General features: G+C 38.1%; 2 protein-coding genes across 2 annotated transcripts in view; one reads left to right on the forward strand and one right to left on the reverse strand.

Moving 5' to 3' along the window:
- The window catches only part of ANKRD22 (ankyrin repeat domain 22), a 34,181-nt gene extending 20,180 nt beyond the window's left edge, over positions 1–14,001 (forward strand). The window contains exons 3-6 of the mRNA XM_058298837.2: positions 1,968–2,075; positions 4,185–4,262; positions 7,264–7,362; positions 8,058–14,001. Of these exons, the coding sequence (XP_058154820.1) occupies positions 1,968–2,075; positions 4,185–4,262; positions 7,264–7,362; positions 8,058–8,135 (363 nt within the window). The 3' untranslated portion in view covers positions 8,136–14,001. The remainder of the gene's footprint in view (positions 1–1,967; positions 2,076–4,184; positions 4,263–7,263; positions 7,363–8,057) is intronic.
- The window catches only part of LIPM (lipase family member M), a 41,035-nt gene continuing 31,267 nt past the window's right edge, over positions 10,068–19,835 (reverse strand). The window contains exons 5-10 of the mRNA XM_058298836.2: positions 19,721–19,830; positions 16,288–16,424; positions 16,007–16,153; positions 15,311–15,382; positions 14,039–14,110; positions 10,068–10,571 (exon numbers count right to left, since the gene is read on the reverse strand). Of these exons, the coding sequence (XP_058154819.1) occupies positions 10,293–10,571; positions 14,039–14,110; positions 15,311–15,382; positions 16,007–16,153; positions 16,288–16,424; positions 19,721–19,830 (817 nt within the window). The 3' untranslated portion in view covers positions 10,068–10,292. The remainder of the gene's footprint in view (positions 10,572–14,038; positions 14,111–15,310; positions 15,383–16,006; positions 16,154–16,287; positions 16,425–19,720; positions 19,831–19,835) is intronic.

Consider the following 19,835-nt stretch of genomic DNA (forward strand, 5'->3'; position numbering starts at 1 on the left):
CTGCTACAGCAAACTCACTTCACCTGATTGTCCCCTAAATGTGTGCCCTTGGTAATGACCACGGACCTGTAGGCTGCTAGCAAGGGAACTGCAGCAGGGAAACATGGCAGACTATCCTTCCTTAGCTACAAACAGGTGGGTTTATTTCCTGTCTGTTTTTCTGTTTTCCATCCTCACTTGAAAATGTTAAGGAAAAGTGGGCTATCTAAAATTGTCCAAATACCCCACTATCAAGAAATTTGCCAAGAACAAGCAACCTCTCCAAACAGGTTACTTGAAGTCATACAGAAAGGCATAAAGTGTGTATTTAAAAGCACAATATTAGCTGCATTGGAGCCTTCAGGGCCAAGGGAGAGCAGAACATGTTTGTGTTGCTGTGACTACCCTTCTGGAATCTATCTAGTGTCTGCATCATAGTAAAGGCAACATTTAAATTAGCCTGGCTCAAAATTAAAAACTGTATTTGCAATAATCATGAATATCCTATACCTACTCATGTGCATTTACTGAGAGAAAAGGCCTGTAGGACTCCACTTGCCCCTTCCAGTTCAGTTTAAATACCAGTTAATTTGGAGTCATAACGTATTATCAGAAATTGATCACTACTGGACTGCCTTGTAAAAATACACAAGTCATGTCTGTGCTGAATCTAACAGATACGCAACTTAATAGAGTATGACAGGGTGTCCCCAGAACACAGCTGAGGAACCAGGTGTGCAGAGTTGTAGTGAGGTGCCAGAAGACAGATGTCTGTGGGATGGTTCAGATCCTCTTTTTGAGGGATGTACGAACTAAGACTCTGAGGAAGGGAGATGTTTGACAACATGAGGCTTGGGCTGGGAAGGCACTTTTATCTCTGTAGCAGAGTAGAAGCTGGATCCAGCAGCTGTGGCCACCTGGTATCATAAAAATCATTGAAAGAACTTCAGCAGATAAATTCTAGATTAATAGCGATTTTACCAGAGGAGTTTTTGGTTTGTATTTTCTATTTTTTAAATGTTTAGGTACTCTTTTAGAATGCACATATTCTACATATTAAGTGACAGAAAAGCAAGATATGATTTTGCATATACAATATGATCCTACATTTGAAAATTCCACCTATGTGCATTTAAAGAGACCAGACCAAAATGTCAACAATTACCTTCTGGCTGTTTGATAATGGATGATTTTGAAGTCTATTTCTATACTTTTGTCTGGTTTTCATGTTCTTTATAGGGAACATGTATTCTTTGGTATTTAGAAAAACAAGAAGTGCTCTTATTTAAGAACAGTGTCTCCCACCCAAATGGAAATGAACCTCTTTCTTTCTCAATCTCCCCACATTGATTCAATTGGTTGACTTTATTATACTGCGTGTATGCTTCTGCCCCCTTTGTTTGATTTCAAGCCCCTAAGCTTCACATCCCCCACAATCCCTAGAAGCTTTGGTGTATCACCTGATAAATATTCACATATTTAAGAATTAAATTAAGTTATTTGCATCCTTATAACACTGCCAGTGTGCACATACGAACATGGAAAACATGTCATGTGGTTAAGATTTTCCTAGGAACAAATAACAAAATGGATTATCTATAGACCATAGATGGTTAAGGAATAACTATAGCTTTTACCACTAAATTCAGTACGGTGTTTATATCTCTGGGTATTTTTTTTATTTTTTATTTTTGCAAAAACTAAAACAAGTATCACAAGCTACCTTTTGATGATTTGTAAAATGTACATTTCACCTCTTCTCTCTTGTTGTGGCTCTTTCCTGCCTTTTTGTTTAGACTGGTTTGTGTTCAATCTTCCAGCCAATAGAATTCTGAGATTATCAATTGCCCTGCCCCACAGAAAAAGGTGCCTGTGAAAATCTCTTGGGTACCATAAAAATACAATTCACAAACTAGACTTTCTAATATGGTGATATGAAAATACTAAATGAAATGTTCTATTAATAGAAAATCCCTTTTTATTTTTAGAAAGAGAGAACCTGCTTGCATTATGCTGTGAGGAAAAGATTTACCTTCTTTGATTACCTCCTCATTATCCTCTTAATGCCTGTTCTGCTGATTGGGTATTTCCTCATGGTGAGTGCAACATTTGTGAAAGCAAACATGTGGGTCATCACTGGCATGTCTCGTCAAGTTCTGATTGGCCAGTGAGATGCAAAAAAAAAAAAAAAAAAGAAATAAGCCCTTAGTTTGTACTCTAAAAATGACATTCCCAACATACATGCTTTGCTAGGATTGAAATCAAGCAAGAAGATAGTGAAAATAATCAATAGTAAAAATATCTAATCTTGGTGAGTCAACTGAAGAAAATGTAAAGATCTTGAATATTAAGGAAAAAAATGCCCCTTCCTACTACTATTTCCTCCTTTTTTGAGGAGTTTATGCCGATATACTTAGGTTTCTGAGATTTTTAAGGACTCCCTCTGGTTATGAGGGAAAGAATAGATCCTGAGAGATTTGCATCAAGAATCTGACAAACACAGAATATATTTGTAGAGATTGTCAAACCCATCTTTCACCTTAGTGGATTTATTCATGCTTGAGTAAAATAGGAATTTTCTTGGTAAAAGATAGATGTGATTTGTGTACTAAGGTAGCCATACTGAGAGTAGAAGATGAACTACAGTTATTTATTTATTTATTTCCAACAGGCTGACAGCTTGTACTGACACATCCACTTTTTTCTTCTGGTTCCCCTTGTGACCAGTTCTGTCTTTGAGAGCTGCATAATTCACTAAAATTAAACAACCAAGCTCCCTCCCCTGTAACTAATAGACCATGGACACCAGTTATCCTGTTCACACAAGCTCCAGAACAAAGCCTGCCAGTTGGAGATGTTATTTAAATGTGCTGCAGAATTTGGGGAACTGTCATAAAATACGCTAATGCTGATATTGATGCTTGGATTTATGAGAGAGACTATAATTCACCGATAAACATACAACCTGCTTATTTAGAGATACTGAACAAAAAAAAAATCACAATTTAGGAAGGCCCATTTAGATTCTTGACACACATGACTGCTTTCTAAGCTGGTCTAATGTTTAGAAGTTGGAGGCCTAGGCAAAAATGCTAACCGTGATGAACAGCTCTATTCACAGGTACCCTATCCATTCATGGGCCTTAAAGTATAAATTTATGATGCCTCAAGGACAAGCAACATAAGAGAAAATTATGGTGAGCCTGGAGAGGATTCAGTTACTTCAGAGAAGAATAGGAAGGGAGAGACAGTTTGGAAGCTCACACAGGGGAAGCACAGGAAAGACTGCTGGATGGAGCTTCCTCCATGACAAAGGGCCTGAATTCCAGAGCTATGGCCACATGAGCAGAGAGAACTGTGCTTCCTCCAGCAACAGAATGTTGAGGGAAGACTCCATCTGGCAGAGTCACATCCTGGGGGACTGGGAAGGACCAGTGGATTGCTGAGGAAGCTTGTTCATTTCATTCATTCCTTCAATTATTTAGCAAATATTTATTATGGACCTACTATGTGCCTGACATTGCTACTGCTAAGGATACAATGATGAGAAAAACAGGTAGAGTGTTTGTCCTCATGAGAGTTAGAGGGTGTTGGGAAGGAGAAGATCTGAGAACACTTCCTGCAGGAGGAGAGGTGTAGGCTGAGCTCTAAAGATGACTTTACCAGGCCAAGAAGAGAGGGCGGAGGCTTCAAGGCAGAGGGAACATCCTGTGCCACCATCCTCAGACAGGAGGGGGTCTGGTGAGACTGAAAAAACTAAAAGAGGCCAGTGAAGCCAGAGCAAGGCGAGAATAGAGTGAGAGAGGGGGCTGGAGAGGTAAGTGGAGGCTGAAACACATTCAGAGTTTACCTTTTGTCCTCAGAGCTCTGGAAATATATTGAAGGGTTTTGAGCCAGGAAGGGGAAAATGTCACTGGACAGCATGCTCAGTGGGACTGGACAACTGGTGTGGGACCTGAGACCCTGCCCGGGTGCTGCTGCCGCCGCCGCTGCTACTCTAGGGCCACACCTTGAGAATCACAGAATTAACGAATCTATGCTAGGGGGTGGCGTGATGAGGTGGGGGCAATTTTAAGAAAGAGGCATGTAAGCTTAGGAATGCTGGGGGTTGTGATGAAAATGGAGCCTATTGGTTAAAGTGGTTTCAGACAAAAGATGGAGAGAATTTTTAAACAAGCCTGCCTTGTACTTGCCATCTGTAATAGGTATCCAAGACGAAGCAGAATGAGAACCTTGTACGAATGCTACTTGATGCTGGCGTTGACGTTAATGCTACAGACTCTGTAAGTTTGTATTTTTAGCCATTTTGAAATAATATTCAAAATAGTATTTGTAGGTAGCAGATGTAACTACCATCTCTGAATTGCTTGCTTTCTTTTCCTAGGCACTTTTACATTTATTTATCTTTTTAATTTTTTTTTTTTTTTTATCACCAGTTAACCAAACTTGAGGGTATCTATATCCTGGAAACTCATGGGAATGAAATCTTTATTGATTATATAATATTTTTAAAAGAACTGACTTTCTTAATTTGTGCAGAAGTTTTAATAAGGTTGATTATAAATGTTTGGAAATTGATAGAGGTAATGGTAGCACATTATCATGAATGTAATTAACAATGTTTAATTGTGTGACTGTGGTTGAAAGGTGAAGTTTAGGGTCATGTATGTCACTAGAAGGGAAGCTAGAGGGTGAAACATGGGCTGTATAACACAGTGAACCTTATGGATGATGAACGTGGTTAATACAAATATTAGAATGTTCTTACATTAATTAGAACAAATGTACATCATCATTACAAGCTGTTATTAATAAGGTGGTAAATAGGAAAAATATGCCAAATACAAACTATGGAATAGAGTTAACAATAATATTTTAATATTCTTTCATCAGTTGTAACAAAGGTTACCTCACCAATGCTAAATGGCAATAGTAGGGAATTAAAAAGTGTATGAGGTTTTTCTTTTTGAAGCAATGAAAATGTTCTAAAACTGATTGGGGTGATGAATGCACAACTCTGTGATTATACTGAGAGCCATTGGTTGTATTCTTTGGATGGACTGTATGGTGTGTGAATAAAAATAAATTAAAATAAAAAGAACTGGCTTTAATTTTAGCAGGAAGTTAAGAAATACCATTCGGAATAGTTAAGAAGCTGGAGTCAGAAAGCCTGTGTGCAAATCTAGGCTTGCCGTTTTTTACCTATGTAAATTTTGGAGCATTATGAACTTATCTGAATCTCAGTTTCCTCATCTGCAAAGTGGGACTGTTTATAGTACTTACCTTACAGGGCTGATTCATATAAAGCAGTTAGCAGAGGGCCTGGCTTATAGTAATTACTCAATTAATAGTAACAGCTGCTAGTGCAGCCAGATCCCAACCCACTAGTAAGAAGTTCCCATCTGTAAACTAAAAAAATATAAGGTCAAAGGTCACAGAAAATCCAAATGATGGTGATATGAATAGATAACAGGATCAGCATCAGCTAAGTTCTTACTGTCCACAAGTATAAGGTTTTGTTTTCATCTTTTAACCCTGGGCCTTTGCACTCATCCTTCTCTCAAATGATCACAGTGGATTAAAAGCTGATTTGGGAGAGTGGATGTAGGTCAATGGTTGAGCACCTACTTCCCATGCATGAGGTCCTGGTTCAATCCCAGCTACCCCCTAAAAAAAAAAAGGTGATTTATATGTATCTTCTGTTTGCTTTTATTTATTGAATAAAATTCTGGGTTTCCAGAATTTTTGAAAAAAATAGATGAGTTGAAAATTTGACTAAGAAAATAACATCCAGTTGGTAATGCCTGGCTTATTTTATGTGTGTGTATGCATATATGTTACCGTAGTTGCGTGATAGAGAAAACGTCCCCATCCCTGTTTCTGTTAATTATTTATATCAATTTGGCTTTGGTCATATTGGTGTCATTTATTAAAATGTGGGCAGTTTTCTGTGCGTGTATGTATGTGCAACATGCATGAAAGAAAGTTTATGAGCTATTTGTTTTCCTCTTATTTCCAAAGGAATTTTTGGATTAATTTCAACAAACTTTATTACTATGTGCCATCATTTCTTTAAATACCTTTGAAATGTATAAAATAAATGATTATTAAAGATTAAGTAAAAGATTTGTTGAAGGTGTTCTACATAGAACTGCTTTCTGTGTTACTTGGACAGGAAGATTTACTATTCAAAGGGTTTAAAACAGGTACCTTGACCCAAATTTCTGTAGGATAATTTTCTATTAAACTCTACCTCTGGACAGAGATGTGACACCCTGTGCACACACTTCCATGAACATAAGCACACACTTAAACACGCACATGCTCTTTCCACAAAACTTTCTCTAAAAATTATCTGAATATTAAAAAGTCATTTTCTGGTTATAATAGTGTAGTTGTTTTGTGTTTTTAGAGAATTAGACTATCACACGGAAGACTTCATTGCCAGATCTTGTATTCATCATGCCATTACTTAATTAAAATAAGTTATTGCAGCATTACCTCCTATGATCCTAGAAGAGTTTCCAGGGAACAAGACCCAGTTTATTGTTAGTCTTGATGGTTAAGGATATTATTTCTTCACTTACCAAAACCACGATTGCTCGGCTGTATTTGAAAGGCCAAGTATTGGACACAAATGATCCAGCCCTAAACTTTTGATTTCTAGTTAGTGTTTTAAATTGTCAACATGATGTAACCACTATTTTATAACGAAAGCTAAAAGCTGTAATTAAACCAAGTTGGGAAACTCCTACATAGAACTATGCTGATCTTGTAGGTGTGCTATAACTATGTAGTATAGGGATTTTGATCAGGAACCACAGAGGATCATATTTGTAAAAGGCCCACGTGGAGATTCCTCAAGAGAAAAACTGGTAATATGATCAAGGTAGCGATTACTTAGGCAAGCTGAATTCTAAAAAGAAATCTTGGGTGAATTAGCATCAGCTTTTTGTTTTGTTTTGTTTTTATTTTATTTATTTGTCTTTATGTATTTTACTTTTGTGTGTGTATGTTTTTGACATCAGCTTTTTATATAGGGTATATTTTTTAGTCCAGAAAAGAAAATGAGTAAAGAAGACACTGATGGCTCACAGGACATGAATGCACACAATTTGGCAGAGAGGAAAACTTGTTTTCTATATAAGAAATATAGTTGCCCATAGATAGTTTTCAGACTTGCTTAGTTGCACACTACAAAATGTGAAAATTGCTAAAGAAGCCATATGTTGCCATCTGGAGAGCCCAATTGATGAGCCGCCGTATTGGTCCTTTGTGTTTCAGTATGGCTGTACTGCACTACATTATGCCTGCAAAATGAAAAACCAGGCCATCATCCCTCTGCTCCTTGAAGCCCATGCAGACCCCACAATAAAAAATAAGGTAAGGAGCAGTGGACCATGGTCTTAAAGTCCTCTAGCAGCATAAGCTCCTAACCTAGGTCTTTTTATTTTTTTATTATTTTTATTTTTTTAATTGATTTTGTAAAAATATTACATTACAAAAAAATATATGAGGACCCCTTAAACCCCACCACCCCTACCCCACCACTCCCCCCCCCCCCCCCCCCAGCAACACTCCTTCCCATCATCATGACATATCCATTGCATTTGGCAAGTACATCTTTGGGCACCTCTGCACCTCATGGTCAGTGGTCCACATCATGGCCCATACTCTCCCCCATTCCATCCAGTGGGCCCTGTGAGGATTTATAATGTCTGGTGATTGCCCCTGAAGCACCATCCAGGGCAGCTCCAAGTCCCTAAGACACCTCCACATATCGTCTCTTCCTGCCATTCCCCATATCCATTAGCCACCATGTCCACTTTTCCCACTCCAATGCCACCTTTTCTCTGTGGACATTGGATTGCCTAACCTAGGTCTTTTATTGAAGTAAATTACTTCTCTCTGATGTTAGTAATAGTAGACTTACTCTTCCTCATTAAGGAAATAAATTAACTTATTCCTGTTAGAACTGAATGATATTTAAATCCCTTGTCAAGCTTAAGAGTTAATGAGTCTAAACTGTTATGTGACTCTGTTGTAAATAAATAACTGTATTTTTTTTTTCTCCTCAGAATGGTGAGAGTTCATTGGATATTGCACAGAGATTAAAATTTTCCCAGATTGAATTAATGCTAAGGAAAGTATCATAATCCTTGTGGCCTCACAGGTGGAGAAGTAGACAAAGTTGAAGGACTTGGATCCTATTTCCATCTTGGACTATTGGAGTGTGGGCTACTCACATTTTATAGAGAGAATGATGATTGCCTTGAGTATTGTTTTTGGAGAGTTTTCCATTTATAATGGTTTTTGCTCTGAGGAGTTCACCATGGCCACTATCCCTCTAGTGGAGACTCTACTTCAGCCTGAAGATATGAAGTTTCAAACTCAGTCTTTCCTAAAGAAAAGGATCAGAGTTACCCGGGACAGTGTTCTGCCTACTTCAATACCTAAGAGAGAAACTCTTCCCTTAGTGAACCTTTCAGTATTGAGAGGAAAAATCAACGTATGTGGGTTTAGAGGTTTACATGTAAATATTCCTTTGAGGAGATAACCTCAACAAAGACAGTAGCGGGAGTGTTTATTCCACAGAAAGTGGCAAATGCTACAAGTCAGGGCTTTTTTCTTTTTTTCTAGAGAACCAGGTTACCAGCCACCACTAGGCAATTTCCTATCAGTTTACAAGTAAAAGCCATCTTGGTTTTGAACATGACAGTATAACTATCAAAATGTTTGTTCAAAAAGATATTTATGATTCTCTTGATAATACAAGGCAGCTCCTAGATTTGCCAGTCTTGTTTATTTTTATTGATACAATTTTTAAAATATTGTAAATTATTTGGGTAAAGGGTTTCTTTATTAGAAATAGTTATATAATGAGGTGGTATCTGGAATATACTATTAAGTGAGAACAACATATATTATCTGTCTCACTTCCTTCATGAATGAGACAGAGTAGGAATACATTTTAAAAAACATCACTGAATTTTGCCAATCAAGCCTGAGTGACCCATAGCTAGGGACACAGACTAAGCCACACTATGTGTGATGACAAACATATTCTAAGAATGGAAAATTCACCATCCTTGAATAAAACAAAGTCTAAAAATCAAATCCAGGAATATTTATTGAACTATGATTATGGCCTTAAGGCATATGTTCTGTGAGAGAAAGAATGTGTAGAGATTGATTCTGAAGCCATTAAAGTTCTCTTAATAAATGAAGATCCAGTAGGATTGGACTGAGTTACCAGGTGACTCTGGAGAAGGAAAAAAACAGGTGAACTTTATGCACCAGTACACCTTCAACAGTATACCTGCGGCACAAACTTGAATATATTTGATCTGATTTCAGAGTAGACTTTGCACAATTGTGCTATTACTCATGTAGTTTATGACTGTCATCTTTGAAACTGTGTAAACTTTGAACAATTTTTCTAAAGAAATAAATCTAGATTTGTGAACAAATTGGGGTGATTGTCTGACAGTAACTTTGACAAGATCAAAGGATAAAATACATAAGTTTATTTCATTATGCTTATGACAAGCTCTTAATTTTTGGAGGCAGAAAACTGGGCCAAAACTTTCTACCCATTAGGTCTCCCAGCTATAGGCTGTGAACTCTCAAGCACGCTTAGAGTAGATTCTAAATACTGAAATGCACATGCATGTTTTATGTAATACATAATGCATTTGCTGGAAATTTGAGTTACATTATCTTCCCTGAGACCCAACTATAAAACTTTGGCCTATTCTGAGGATGCTAAAAATATATTTCATTCTACACTGTACTTCTTTTTTTTTTTTTTTAAAGAAGCAGCCCGGCTTTCTGAGGTGGTGCTATGTCTCTATAGCAGTAAGGTAAAAATGTCTAGGTTTTGTCAAAGTCAGCAATCCAGTGACTCAAAACCTCAATATCTATCCAATTTGTCATTTCACTTTGCTCCAAAAATATGGCTTATAGAAAAAAATTAACTGTTTTAAAGAAGGTTTCCCTGAAAGACATAGAGAATGTCGAGATAACTTCTGGCTGTCAGGCAAAACTTTCCCTTCAAGATGGTAGAATATATAATAGCACAAGCAATGTATTTTTACCTAATGAGTAGTTTAATTAACTGAGAAAAATTTAAATGTCAGTCTTATTACCAAATGCAGGAAATCTCAAAGAATGTATATGTTATGTTATCTCTTCCCTCCCATCTCTACTTTCCTTCTACTGATATGTTAGGTTTCTAATTACGGATATCCTTAAAATTCATTTATGCACCCCGGCCACATCTTCCATGAGGTTGTTCCTAGAACTGGTCAGTATCAGATGCTTAACAACCTGGCCTCACAAGTTCCCTGAGTAACATTGGTATCCTCCTGCTTCATCAGATGTATGATTTCATTGTACACACGGAGAGGAGCATCCAAACCCCAGATGAAATCCACGTGAGCCCATTCGGGAATGTTCTTATAGTAGATGAGGTTGGTCACTTCAGAGAGCAGTGTTTCTACATCTTCTGGACTGGAAAGCCAGTCCTCACCTCCAGTCCACATTGCTGTAGGGACGGTCATATCTCTAACTTTGTACCTTATAGGAGTTGGCTAGAGAAAAGGAATAGTTTTTAAGCTCCAAGTATATTCATAATTTATCTTGAAATAGACATAATAAATACTCCAAGTGTTGTGGTAGAAGGAGCATGGGTTTTAGAGCCAGACAGAATGGGGTTACTTTCTATTCTATGTCCTACTTAACGTCATTGAACCTCAGTTACTTCATCTGTGGAATGAGGATAACACTTTAATAACTTACTAGGTTAAGTGAGAAAACATAAATGACTTAGCACTTTTGGCATTGAATAATGTTTAGTTCTTATCCTTTTTAATAAATGCTTTGCGTGTAAATTTTCTGTAATAAAGTAATGTCCTTCTTTTAAAACATCATTTCGCAAATGTTTCATGTGGCAAGAGTTAGAGATATACTACAGAGAAAATCAGAAGAATGGAACCTACCAGAAAGGACTCTGGATTTTCAGAGACTGATCACAGGAAGCCCTTGAGGGAGGCCTGGCTTGACCTCCTCCCCCAAAATATGGGAAATCAACATCAGCCTATGGCACTGGAAGGGAGGTAAAAATAGGATCTCTGCTTCCACTTCCTGTCACCCAAAGAAGGATGCCTAAATTCCTAATTCCTGGGAACTTCCCTAATTCTAGCAGTACTACCAGATCAGAGTCAATCAACACCCAGAACTTTCCACAGAAACGGGGAGGCCCATTTCTTAGCAGATTCCCGACGGCGCCTCGGCTTCGGTCTCTGAGGCCCTTGTTCCTCTCTGTGGCTCCCTAGAATGTTGGAGTTATACCCTAAATTAGATACATAAAGTGGGAATATGGAGACAGTAATATTTTTTCCTCACCTTAGAGGTGAAAGATTGAACTAAATGTCATGTCTAGCTCGAAGGTTCTGTGATTTTATAACATCTTTTTATACGTTTTATTTTTCTGCCTTTTCCTTAATGATTTTCTAGTGCCTGCTCTGCACTTGTTACCATCTCTAGAAATCAGTACTTTAAATGTTGATAAATGAAAATAGTAAAAAATATCTTGGCAATGGAATGCTTTCTCCAGACACATATTTGAGGAGACAATGAAGAATCTAAAAAAAGGTAGCTGATACCTGTGACCAAGAGTTTGTTGTCCGGGGACACTTTCCTGTCAGTCCAATTTGCCATCCTTTTATATGCAGACTGATATTGGCAGATGGGTGTTAAGTATGATTTAAGACCCTTGATGGATTAGGTTATGTCCACTCTGCTCCCTCCAGCTTTCTGTACGTATGGTCAATATTTGTTTACATTCACACCCATGCAAACCAATCATCTTAAATGAAGATTTTATACTCCAAAGAGCATCTTTATCCTCTTGATTCTCCACAACTTTTATTTTTAATTTTATTCCATAGCTTTGACTACATCTTTTCTTGGATAATGTAATAACATGATTTTTTTTTCATTTTTTTACTAGCAGTGACACTCATTAAAAAGTGTGACTTGGGAAAATCCTTAGGGATTGCTTAGTCCAATAATTTTTACTTTTAAGATGGAAAAACTGAGGACTGAAAAATCGAATTGGCCTGCTTACTAACATGGACGCTTATAATTCAAAGGCAGGTTAAAAGCAATAATCTCCATTTCCATTAAATTCTCTTTTTACTGTACTAAGAAACACACATCCTCTGGCCATCCTCATTCCCTTTTTAAGCCTAAAAGGGTCCTTCTAGTGTCCAACACAGATTACACTCTTCCCTTTACTTAAATTGCTTCATCTTGCTCCTGAAAAGCCCAGTGCCTGGTTTACAGAGGTAGCCAAAAATAAGTCTCCTTCTTTAGTACAGGACTAGTGAGGTCCCTGGGCTAAGCTGTGAACTTTCCCATTTTCCAATGGTATAAACCTGAACTATCACTTTCTGCTTGAATTCTTGTATTTTATCCTTCTAGCTAGAATGAACTGCCACTACTACTTCCCTCTCACACATATCAAAAAAGATATGTTTTTGAATATGTTCAAGTGTTCATGGGCATTGTCTTGGTGGGTAGAGATCCACACAATAACAGAAAGAATATTGAATTCCCATCTTAGAGAGTTCTGTTACATTCTCTAATAGGACAGCAAGAATCCCCCAAGTACAAGGGCAGTGTCTAGTGAAGGAAGACAGACCATTGTGCCAGGGCTTTGATATTGATGGTTGTACTTATGAAACTTTGTTGTGAAATTGAAACTTAGGGTAGTATTGTATACTCCCTAAGAGTTACCTGCTGATAGCCTCCTTATTGCTCAAATGTGGCTTCTCTCTAAACCAAAATGCATTACTGCCTCCTGCCATGGGACATGACTCCTGGGGATGAGCCTCCCTGGCACCAAGGGATTATTACCAAGCACCAACAAGCAAAGCATCTGGAAAGAGATCTTGACCAAAAGGGGGGAATATGGTAAAAACTAATGAGTTTTTATGGCTAAGAGACTTCAAAATGAGTTGGGGAGTCCTTCCAGAGGTTATACCTATGCAAGTCTCAGCAGGATCTCATTGACTGCTACAGCAAACAATACCTCAAATAGTGGGGCTCCTGAGGGCTCTAGAGATATCCAGATACTATAAGCAGGGCAGACAGCTCAGGAATTGGTACTCTGTCAGTGGGCCTTACTTTGGAATTTATGCACCCCAGTGTAACAGAATTAGACTCATTTATAGGTTCTCTGCACCTGGCTTTTCTGCATCTTTTACTTGCACCTATAATTAGAACTATACTTGATAAAATGTATGTCACAGAGACTTTAATCTTTTATCCATGCATGTGCCAGTTGAGCCTGAATTTTAGCAGAGTTGCAACACATACTGTCTTGTTCATTGGACTCACCCAGGACAACTAACAAGGAGATGATGATGGACGACACCCATCCCAAAGAACTGAGAGTATCTGTAACTGCAAGCAAGATAGTTCCATCCATCTGTTACATGGGATCTAAGCTCCCTCTCAATTAGAAGCAGAGAGAGCATTACCATCCCCAAATCCTCGAGATTGGGGAATGAACATTGGGGTAAAGTAGACTTATTATTCTACTATAGATTTAACTCTTATCATTGATATAAAGTCAGTAGCCAACAGAATTTCTGAGGGATGAGAGAGGGAAGAATAGGTGTAATATGGGGACATTTTTGGGACATTGGAGTTGTCCTGCATGACATTGCAGTAATGGATACAGGCCATGTATATTTTGTCATAATTTACAAAATTGTGCAGGACAGAGTGTACTCTATAATGTAAACTGTAATCCATAGTTAGTAGCAATGCTTCAATATGTGTTCAGCAATTGTAACAATGTACCACACTAATGAAAGATGTTGTTGATGTGGGAAAATGTGGGAGGGGGAGGGAGTGGGGCATATGGGAATCCCTTATATTTTTTATGTAACATTTATATAATCTAAATCTTCTTTAAAAAAATAATTAAAGAAAGCACTTTTAAAAAAAGGATATGTTTTCAACAGATGTTATTTTAAAATTGTTTTACCTTATTGCCTTTCTCCAGATTTTTGGTCTCACTCCCCCAGTCAAATGCTTGGAGTTCCCCGGAATTCAATACCTAAAAGGAAACAGAAAAATGTATATGGCATTTAAATATAGTACTGGGCTGGGGTAGAGGAGCCTTTGAGAAAATGTGCAGTTGTGGGGAAGGCAGAGATAATCTTCAGGAAAGCCCAAGGGCAAGTCTGAGGCCCTTTCAGGAAGAAAAATGGTTTACAGAAATACTTGACCCCACATTATACAACTCCCAGCAGGGCATCCCATTGCAGTCTATGTGGATGGGTATTCTGCACAACTCTGTAGGCTACAATGGGAAAGCACCCCCTGGAGTTGTGATGTGATGGTCCTGGAAGATGGCAGCAAAAGCTTAATCCAATTCAGAATTTCTTGGTTTTGGTTATAAAATAACATACACACACACCTTAAAATATAGCAGTGGCCTTCGAGGAAGAATTTGACCAGATTCTAAATTCTTGGAACAGATGGGACCACTATTTATGATTTATAGATTTCCTCATCACTAGTCTTAAAACTTTCTGCTTGGGTTAAGAGCCCTCCCCGCTAATTTTCTTTTAAAAATTGAATATTTTTAGGCGATAAGAATTTAAGTGTAGTTATGCTCTAGCTCTCTGTCCTTATATCCATTCTCTTTCAACAGCCAGTTGGGACCACTCTACAGTATCATCTATAATGAACAATATTGGGGTTGGTGCAAAAGAATGATTACGATTCACATGTGATGTTTCAATGTCCTTTAATCACATTTGAATTTCTTTACTTTAAATCAACCACACCTTCCCTAGATGGGTAATCTCTCATTCCTGTGTTTATGAGCAATGTTTGCAGCACAGATGATTGCTGTGAAAGCCTCTCTGGGTACTTCAAATGCCTTGAAAGCATTTTTGGTTACTGCTTGACCATGCTGCTGGAGGAGCTGAAAAGAGAGTGTGGGAACAAGGTCTTCTCCGGCCTCATCTTTTAATGGCTGGATTCAGATAAAGGTATTATGTGGACATCTTAATCCACACTTTTAAGATCCACTAAAGATGTCAATGGGCCAATACTGAGCTTTCCTTCATCTCCTGAAAAGTTTCAATGTCTTAGATGAAAGTCACAATTGAAACAGTATTAGCAGAGCTGCATTTTATTTTGGAATAAATGTGGAATGACCCCTGAGCTGTCAAGAAGTTATCCTTTGATTATTCCAGAAAAAATGTGCAACAACCCTTAGCAAAGACTGTCAATTCAACATACTTACCTGACTCCAGTGTAGAATATTTTGCACAGATGTTCCGGCAGGAGTATGGGCAACATACACATTTGCTCGGCTCTGTAACAAAGCATGAGTGGTTTGTGGGGCATGGAAAAACTCACAAGTTGTGCACCTTGTCAAGTCCAAGACCCCAGGATGTCAGACTAAGAAATGGGAACATTGTTAAATTATCAGCAATTATCTATGAAACATTAATATATACATGCACATAAAAATGTTACTAAATATTATTCCTCTATTTTTCATCTGAGAGTAATGTCTCAGTAGAGATCTGGCTACTTTTTTAAAATTTCACTAGAGTAAGTGAGAGCCTTAATTGGGCCCCTGTATCCAAATCCTGACACTGCCATTTAGTTTTTGGGTGAACTTGGGGAAATTACTTTATCACACTAAACTACAGAATACTGATCAGAAAAGTGCAGATATTGGTAATACCTCTCTCTTAGAGCTCTTGCAGGGGTTAATTAAGTCTGAAGTTAATGTCTTGCAATGCCCTTATGTTTACCTTGCCTCAGCCCATACTGAAGGAGTTCCCTGATATCATTATGACTTGTAGGAACTGAATTACTGGGAGTACATTGTTTCTCTAAGTCTTCAGTGGCACTAACGTCCCTGATTGAGGGAGACTAATAACTCCTAGCTTTGCTTTGGGAATCTGAGAATTTACTAGGCTCCACTTACCATATTCAGATTGTTCGTGTTAAATCCACCCATAAGTAACATGATATTGCTACAAATTTGATCCATTATCACCTGGCCACAAAGGTAAATAACAAAGTGTTTGAGAAATCTGGTCTGGTACAGAAATTCTTTTTTGCCAAACAATCCCTGTAAAAATATGAAGTAAAAATATAGTCACTATGTTATGGGAAGAGAAAAAAATGGCTCAAATATCAAAAGAATATATTTTAGCAAACTGGTAGCCTCTTTTGGGTAGACCAAGAAATACTTGAGTCACATACCTTGATCATCATATCCGGTAGCCACAAAAATTTGGTCCCAGGGCTTTTTGCATGTTTAATAGTAGCAATGGGTGCTAGAGCAAAATACATTTTGATTTTCTGAGCCAGCTCAGGCATGGTGGAAAATGCAATAAAGCCTGTGAGAGGAGAAATAGATCAGCATGTATATTGGATATCCTAGAAGGGGCCATAAATATTTATTCCATTTTAAGAGAGTTTAGTAATTATGGGTGATTGTATCTTAACTCTCCTAGGAAATTATAAATTCTTTGAAGGGGAAAAACATAATTCTCTGCTCCCAAATACAGAAAGAGCACCTCTGTATTTCCCTATGTTGCCAAGCATATCTGCCATCAGGTAGTGGTTGTCACTGAATTAACAAATTAAATTATTAAATCCAATAATATTGACTTGAGAAAATATGTATACTGAGATATAACTATTTGTTAGACACTTTGCTGGGGAGTTCCTCGGTTCTTACCTCAATTCTTAGACTCTTGGAGTATTTTTATAATCTCCATTTTATAGAGAAAGAAATTAATAATCAGAGAAGTTGCCTTTTAATTAATAACAAATATGTTTGGTTACATAATGGACATTGAGAATAGTAGAGATTTTGATGTCTTTTCTTGATCCTTAACTTTTCTGGAACCCAAATCGTAACATAATCTAATGATAAGATGTCTAATGCACTCTCTCCAATTCTTATTTCTGCCATATACTTGGTATGAGACCCTAGTTAAATCCGTCTAAGCCTCAGTTTTTTTATCTGTAAAATAGGGGGATGAATTTCTGAATTACCACTGTACAGGGGGAATCTCTATGGAGACTTTGGGAGAAAAGGCAGTTCCCTAAGCTCAGGGCATTGCCATTGTATTTGAAGTACTACTGGTCTATTTCAAAAGAGCCTGTGCTCTCTCTGTAGAGATTGATATTTGCAGTTGGGGGAACATGGGCAGAGAAAAACTAGAATCACATAACTTCTGTATAATTCCCAGAAGGTGAACAAGTATTAAGGAAGAATTACTCTTTTCTACTTTTACTCCATCTGATCAGCCACACGCCAAGGCAAGCACCAAGTATACTGTTATCTCTTCTTGCCCTCCCCCTTGTGCTCAGTTGGACTGGTGTGAAAATTAATTATATCTCATATTAGAACTCCCTGCAGATGTCAAGATCTGAGAACTCTACATAACTTCTCCCAGCAATACTTCTCCTTATGCAAAACACCTTTAAATTCTCACATTAACAGCTCCATGGTTCACTTTTGGAAAAATCCTATGCTTCTTTGCCCTCCTCTGCCCCCTTGAAGTAGCATTTAGTCCCATCATTACCACCTTTGGTTCATGTCCATCTGAAAAGCTTGGAATGCAGAGAAAAAAAATTTTTAAGTCCTCTAGATACTGGAGTAGAAGTAGACAGAACACCACAATCTTTCTAAAAAGCACATGGAGAAAGCTAATTAACAGTTAATGTTATTGAAAAACAAAGAAACAATGTAAAAGTTAAATTGAGTCAACTGAACTTGTACTCTTGAGTTCTAACAGTTCTAGAACTTTTGATTCACTATTTGATTCTTTGACATAATGTCATGGAAATGAGTAAGGATCATAAACAATTGTTTGGAATTCTATAGAAAAAGAGACTCTGTGGCACAATTAGTGCCTAAGACATCCCTATGAGTCATATCTTCCTCAGTAGACAAATACAGTGGCACTGTAATTTATGCAAGGGAGAGAATGAAACAAAAAGTAGCTCATTATTCTACTAATTTACCCTACTTTGTAGTTTGGTTAATCCTGTGTGCTAAACTACATGTGGTATCTGATTAAAAGGAGTCAGTCGCCAGGAGCTCCAGGCCATATAGTTTAGTCTTTGCCAACCAGGTTTGCCACAAGTCTAGAATCCTTCTTTAGGATGCTGTGGCATTTTGCAATTATTTTATGAATCCCAAAAGGAGAAAGATTATGTGGGCTTGTCCACTCTTGTGGATATGAACAACATTTTCAATTGGACTACATCAGTGAGGTGTAAATTGGATTGAGTCTCCGCCCTCTTGCTGGGTCCTATAAAACAGAGACACACTGGAAAAGAGAACTCTGCAATGTTTAATCCTGCCATGTGACAGAAAGGAGAGGCTCAAGCAGCTGAGGCCCCAGGGAGAAATGAGCCGTTTGCCGGATAGCTTGTGGTTGCCCTCAGCTGAGCTCCAGGAGACAGTACAGCCCGGAGGGGAAGGCAAAGACCAGGCAGAGATCACCTGCCAACTGCTTCAACAAATGGCAGCTGACTTGGGTGAGAAAACACCACTTAGAGTGCCTTGAGTTGGACTTTCCATGGACTTGGAATTCTAAGCTTTTACCCCAAATAAATACCGCATATAAAAGTCAACACGTTTCTGGTACTTTGCATCAGCAGCCCTTTGGCAAACTAAAACAAATGCTAAAGCTGAGTAACTCGCAGTTGAGATTGAGGTGATTTGATTTAAGTGATCTAAGAGGCTTTGTTGCAAAACACTGGACTTAAAAGCACATTGGACTTCCCATTTCAGTGGTGGCTTCTTTTTCTCTTGAAATTTCTCAGAGCAAGTACTTTATGTCACTTACTTGAGGACAGAGACTAGTCCTGAGGAATTAAAGTTAGAGGTAAAGTTGCTGCTCCATTGCTAGGAGATTAAGTCAGGAAAAGGGCTCACTGATAACAAGTAATGATCATTGTGAATGTTTGCAGTTATCAGATTGCCTGGCAAATCAGTATCCATAGCCTTCTGAGGTCTCAGAAACCAAATGGTTTAAGACTGACCCCAGGGTCTGCTGCTAAAGTAAGGAAACAGCAGGTATACTTTGGTTAACTAAAAGCTGGCCCATTTGACCACTATTGCCCTGAATTCACATGCTTTAAGTATGACAGTGGGTTTCATAGGTCATCTATTTCTATAGTTTGAAGGATTTTGACATAATAATCCCCAATAATCCTGGAGGTAGCAATAAAACACTGAACTCAGGGCTTCATTCAATCTTTCAACTATACATGTTGAGTGCATGCTATGTGCCAGAAACTGTGTCTTAGACAAAGTCCCTGCCTTCGCAGAGCTTAGACTCCATCATATTGAATACCCCAAACACCTCTAAGGGGGAAGATGAATATCCCTATTTATAGGTGAGGAAACTGAGACCAAGGAAGTAAAATAATCTGCTCAAGGATATATACCTAACAAGTAGCAGAGCTATTATTTGAATCCACATCTGCCTGACTCCAAAGCCCTTCCTCTTCCCACCATACCAGAAAACTCCCTCCATTCAGACCCTCTTGCTTCATGGCCTTTGGAGTCGATGAAGAGGATAAGAACAGGAGGAGATGGGCACAGCTGTAGCTTTGTGTCATATGCTCACATTTCTTCTAAGTATACAAACCTGTGAGCCTTGGAACCTACCTGTGGTGGTGCCTTGTGAATAGCCAATATAATAAATCTTTTCTTGGCCTGTTTTCTGCAAAATAAAGTTTATCACTGCAGGAAGGTCAAACCTAGCCATCTCATCATAACTACA

Source organism: Dasypus novemcinctus, chromosome 6 (assembly GCF_030445035.2).
Source record: "Dasypus novemcinctus isolate mDasNov1 chromosome 6, mDasNov1.1.hap2, whole genome shotgun sequence".
Classification (NCBI taxonomy): domain Eukaryota; kingdom Metazoa; phylum Chordata; class Mammalia; order Cingulata; family Dasypodidae; genus Dasypus; species Dasypus novemcinctus.